The sequence below is a fragment of the Suillus discolor genome (assembly GCF_016758755.1).
Source record: "Suillus discolor strain FC423 chromosome Unknown F5147scaffold_109, whole genome shotgun sequence".
In the NCBI taxonomy this organism is placed as follows: domain Eukaryota; kingdom Fungi; phylum Basidiomycota; class Agaricomycetes; order Boletales; family Suillaceae; genus Suillus; species Suillus discolor.
Genome location: NW_024541356.1, coordinates 129,170 through 130,362, shown reverse-complemented (window position 1 = coordinate 130,362; position 1,193 = coordinate 129,170). Strand labels below are relative to the sequence as shown.

General features: G+C 54.8%; 1 protein-coding gene across 1 annotated transcript; it reads right to left on the bottom strand.

Annotated features, from left to right (window-relative positions):
• Positions 1 to 18: 18 nt before the first annotated feature.
• Positions 19 to 1,013, bottom strand: F5147DRAFT_780554 (uncharacterized protein; the record flags this gene model as incomplete). Its single annotated transcript, XM_041442477.1, has 2 exons — positions 19 to 98; positions 122 to 1,013. 2 exons carry the CDS (start codon positions 1,011 to 1,013, stop codon positions 19 to 21), a joined length of 972 nt encoding a protein of 323 aa, XP_041286010.1.
• Positions 1,014 to 1,193: the final 180 nt, after the last annotated feature.

Below are 1,193 nucleotides of genomic sequence, written 5' to 3'. Positions count from 1 at the left end.
TGAACAGGTACAAGGCGTCTAGGCCAGGGGCGGGGTCATAGCATCAGGCGGGGGTCCATAACGCCATGAGGCGGTGTCATAGCGGTCCAGACCGCTGTCTTTCTAGGCGCAGGCGGCGTACCGCCGCGCGGGGAGTCTAGCAGAGCGGGGGCAGGTGTAGGGAGAGCTGGGGCTCTAGTAGGTGTTACAGATCCCTGTAACATTACCCCGTTACTAAGGTTGAAGTCACCGGCTTCAATTAACACTACGTCCAAAGGCTGGGAGGATGGTGCGGGTGTCGAGGGAGTTGCTGGCACAGGCGTCATGGGTATCGGCGTCGCGGGCATAGGGGAAGGTGGAATGGGGAAGGCGAGCGCGAGGTCGGCGAGTGCTTTATGGTTCTGCTCCCAATCTAAGAGAGCTTCGAAAAACTTCTCTTCATCTAAAAACTCTTGGAGCACGATGCGTCCCTTGAGTCCAGGGCAGTGGATCGATAAATGATCCGGTCCAATCTCGCTGCAGATGCAGCAGACGTAATCAGGACACTGTCTAAAAGTGTGCCCGTATCCACCGCAACGCTTGCAGAGCGTGCGGGTTCTATCCATCGTGGCCGCTCTTTTTCTAGGCAGAGGTCGCACGGGTCTAATTTCTTCTTCGGCGTGTGGCTTTGACATAACCGTTCTAACCGCGAGGTTCACGAGGTCGGGGAAGTCGAGCGGTAGGAGGTGAAGCGCCATAGCGCGAATTCTTTTCTGAAGGTGGAGTACGGCGAGTGTACGAGAACCTTCGTCTAGGTCTTTACGAAGTGCGGCGTCTTCTAGCAACTTCGTGGTCTTTATTATCTGTACGGCGAGGGAAGTGCTCGCGGCAGTGGTTGCACTCATGTCACCGAGGATGTTGTCGATCTCTCGGGAGTACGCGGGGGTGAGGATGGCGGTTTCGCTAAACGCGCAGTTCTCAATTGTGCTGACGATCCGTCCATAGTCGGAGTCCTTCAGCGTCACAGTGGTAGGGTTTTCGATGGGAGTCGTCATGATGGTAGGAGTTTCTGAGGAATGTACAACCGTAGGGAGAGTGTCTTATATGTTTCTCCAGGTGGTTCCAAGCTCCGCTTGAGTCAGACTTATCTTTCGTTGTTCCTATCAGAGTTCAATCAGCGAGGGCGTGTCGCTCCTCGGTTCTAATCTATGCATCAGAGGGTGATAATCATTGCC